The sequence below is a fragment of the Antrostomus carolinensis genome, unplaced genomic scaffold, assembly GCF_000700745.2.
Source record: "Antrostomus carolinensis isolate BGI_N321 unplaced genomic scaffold, ASM70074v2 scaffold14880, whole genome shotgun sequence".
Taxonomy (NCBI): domain Eukaryota; kingdom Metazoa; phylum Chordata; class Aves; order Caprimulgiformes; family Caprimulgidae; genus Antrostomus; species Antrostomus carolinensis.
In genome coordinates, this window is record NW_010289983.1 from 50,995 (window position 1) to 54,911 (window position 3,917).

Consider the following 3,917-nt stretch of genomic DNA (forward strand, 5'->3'; position numbering starts at 1 on the left):
TTCTTCATAAGAAGGGTGTTCCTTTCCTCAAAGAGAGAGGGAGAGGGAGAAAGACTGTAAACTGTCCAAAAGGACCGTGAGAAAACAGGAAGCTTTGAAAAGTACAAGAGAAAGCAAGATGAAATCTATTTGCAGGCGGTTCCCCGGGGACACGTGAGCCATTGTTAAGCAGGCTGTTCATACAGCTATATCCTTCCTTCTGCTGAGGAGGAGCCCGGTGCCAAAAGGCTGCTATCTGGTCATTGCCTTAACCCCCTGAATACCAGCCAGAAATACTTGCTCAAGTCTTTCAAGGTCTCTGCCAGAGAAACAAGGGATGTTCCTGACACCAAAGAGCAATTCCTGATTCTCCTCTTGCTTATTGTTACAACCTGCACTCCATTCAGGAGCACTGGTACTGATTTATACCCCTTCAGCCATAGGACAAACTGGTTCACTGTGCTTGCTTGTTTCTTTCCTCCTAAGAACATTGGGTGGGGACAGAAGTAAAAAAATAAGAAAAACAGGTGTTCCTGTAGGGCTTTTGCTACTGACTTGGAAAACATACTGGTGGTACTCCAGTTCCCAGTTCAAACTATTGTCATTTCCAAGTTTTAATAGTCTGTCATCATGAAACCCTAACCTGAACATAAACTTCCAGCTGATTTGCACACACCTAAAGAAGAGTGTGGGTCTAGGTGCTGCATCCAGAAAAAGTTAATCAAATAATTGAGTTTCTTTTTAATATTTGTGTAGTCAGAGGAGGACCTTGACCAAATGGGAACAAAAACCACAGGTTTGCGGGTGTTCTCACAGAATGAGAGTCTCCAGCAGACTTGATATGGAACTACCCAACCATTTCAGTAGCAGAAATTATTTTATCAATATAGAATAAGTCCTAGTATACAAAGTAACATTTTAATAGGATATAAATTTAAATCAAGCAAAAGAGTGATGTTGAAAGATTTTGCTGTTATTTTTTCAAAGTGAAAAGCTTCAACATTATCAAAGGAAAATGAGGAAGTAAGAATATTCATTTTGACATTTTCTAATTAAAATTTTCACTGAATCCCTTATTTTCCTATTACATTTTAAGTTCTACACTTTTCAAGAGATAGTAGTTACACTGAAAATTTTAAATGCAGCTCTACTTCTTGACAAAGCCTTCCTTCTAAGAAAATATTTAATTCCATAAATATGTAGAATGAAAGAGTTCTAGGAATTGCTTCCAGATTAATCTTCAGTTACTTAGGTGTAAACTGGGTAATACACTCCACTGTGTATTTATAGCCCTCTTAGAGCAGGTGGGAAGTGGGAATAAAACCTACAACCTTTGACTTCACAAGATATGACTACAGTAATGAACCAGATAGGCAGCAAAAGGAACAGATGTAGAATCCAATACTGAGTAAGTATATAAACATGAATAATTCATAAAGAAAATGCTAAAGATGATCATGGTCAAGAAAGCCTGAAAGGTTTATGGGAAGGGAGAAGAAGAGAGGATGGAAAGAGAATATCAGTCTCTGATGTGCTGGAGTGAGGCAGCAAACTGGAATTTGCACAGGATCCTAAAAAGGCCAGATGGTCTCAGAGGAAGTTTTGTTAGGATACTGATGTCCTACCCTGAATTTCAGTCTGGTAATTACACTTGGCCCATTCAAATCCCTTCTGCAGCTGTATTTTGCTGTGACTTTCTTTATGTTCTTCCTTGAATAGTAATATAGCATCACTATGTGAAGTCGTGGCTGCTGCTTTTCTATGGTCCTCTGTGGGGTGCAAGAATTGATCTATGTTTTCAGTCACTGTTTCAAGCTATTAAGCACTTAGACTTCTGTTTGGATGGCCGTACTAAACAAACGTCAGGTATGTTTATTGCTCTCAAACTGCAATGGCATTTAAATGCTCATGAAGCAGAAAAAAATATTTGAGGACGAAAGTTACTGATATTGAAAGTGAAGGGAGTGAACCACAGATATTTACCTCATTATTTTGTGCTATGTAAGCAGAACCTGGATAAAGAAAGAAAACCAGGCTGGTTTACGTTAATTTAAATGCAACAGCAATCTGAGTTAGCAAGTCTTGTTTTTCCAATTCTACTATATCACAAGATGATAATAACACAGAAATAATCCAGTGGGTTAATGCCTCTGCCACCAAGCGCACTTACCTTGCATTTAAAGGGTTTGACATCGGAGTGAACAATCATGTGGGCCTTGAGAGTCTGCTTTTGCACAAAGCTCTTGAAACATAAATGGCATTGGTAGGCTCTGATATTGGTGTGGATCAGGACATGTCGTTTCATGTTGGCCAGCAGAGTAAATTCCCGTCCACAAATTCCACATTTGTGCTCTTTCACACCCTGTAAGAAAGGAAGAAAAAATCAGAAAATTCCATAGATAGAAAATTTTCTAGATCATTTCATCTTCAGTACAGCAATAAATGAATTATTCATTCTACATCAGCAAAGCAGGTAATAAATTATTTAACTTTTAACATCATTTGCTCAAGTAATAGTTACTTATGTATTTTTTTCCTGGCAAACTCTTAAAAGAATCGGAGAAGCAGAGAGGGAGAACAAAATGTAAGCTTAATGAAATAATGAGCTTTGTTTCCACCAGTAAGCTTACAAATCAGTGAGACATATGCAGTAGCTGAGCTGCATTTATTGACCAAGAATAAAAGCTAACCAGTTAAGAGACTAAAATAGTGCTGCCTTTGATGATTAGACATTATTGGCTTCTAAAAAAGGCAGTGCCCTGTTTTTGAAGAAAGCTATAGAAAATAATCTGAAGTAACCAAGAAGCAGTCTAGCAACATCACCAAATAAGGATATACATGATACATTCAATGAGGAGAAAAACTGTTCACTCTTAGTGGGACTTGCACTAACCCTAACAGAGTGATCTCATTTTGTCTGGTGTTTATAAAGCATTTGTAGCACCTTTTATGCCATACAGTCAATTTACTAATGCATAATTCAATATTCTTTCTTACACCCATGTGGTCTAACTGCCAGCTCCTTAAAAAGTCATTTAGATGCTATGAAAACCAATGAATTTACCACTAAACATTTTAAGAGTTTGAGTATAACTTGCTGAAGGTAATGAGGATTTACAAGTAAGGTGCAGAGGGCAATTATTCCTTCTGCAGACCCCCATTACAAAGAAGACTTGAAACAACCTCTACTTTTCTGACAGTCAGTGGCTTTAACAGTTAGTTGCAAAGTTAAAACTGTGAGCACCAACAGTGGCTTTAAGTGTCTGCCTAGCTGATGGGAGGCCTTGTTTGGTCAGGTAAGCACTGTTAATTATGTTCCCAGCTGAATCCACTTGCAGCTGTGGACAAAGAAGTTGAAACTCTCCAAAGGCTCAGGGGCATTACATTTCCTACAAGAAAAAACTACCAAGTCTTAAATTAGTAGAATCTTGCACGGTAAATCGAAAGACCAGAGAATCTCCAAAAAGAGCAGAAATTATAATAATGTGGTAGGGAAGAAAAAGTAAATGTGGAAGTAGAGATTGATGGCTTTTAAAAGAAAATATGTCTATAAGGCTGAAATGCTGTAGTTTTCTGTATTTTTAATGTTTTGCATATAAAAGCCAAAATTCCAGTGTCAAAGGAAAAAATACACAAAGCTAGAAGCAAATTTTTGTAAAATGTGTGTGATTTTGACTTAACAACATTTTTTTAAAGGTGGATAAGCCCATTTCAAACATTCTTGAATGGAGCAGTTACATTTTTACGTTATTTTTGAAAGTGATCTTTCTGGGTGTGTTCCAAAGCCAGCTCCTTGCCTAAACTGCCATTGCTGTCAGTAGTGGCAAGACTGCTCCTTGATACAAATTGGATGGCATTATGTTCCTACTTGTTCACTTTTATTAACTGGCATTCTGGATAACTTATGCACAAAGGGAAATTTTTCTTAGTTTTTTTTC

The 3,917-nt window shown here is 37.4% G+C and overlaps 1 protein-coding gene across 1 annotated transcript in view; it reads right to left on the minus strand.

Annotated features, from left to right (window-relative positions):
• ZNF366 (zinc finger protein 366) overlaps window positions 1-3,917 on the minus strand; it is a 12,147-nt gene that overhangs the window by 6,397 nt on the left and 1,833 nt on the right. The window contains exon 2 of the mRNA XM_029085997.1: window positions 2,150-2,341. Coding sequence (XP_028941830.1) covers window positions 2,150-2,341 — 192 coding nt within the window. The remainder of the gene's footprint in view (window positions 1-2,149; window positions 2,342-3,917) is intronic.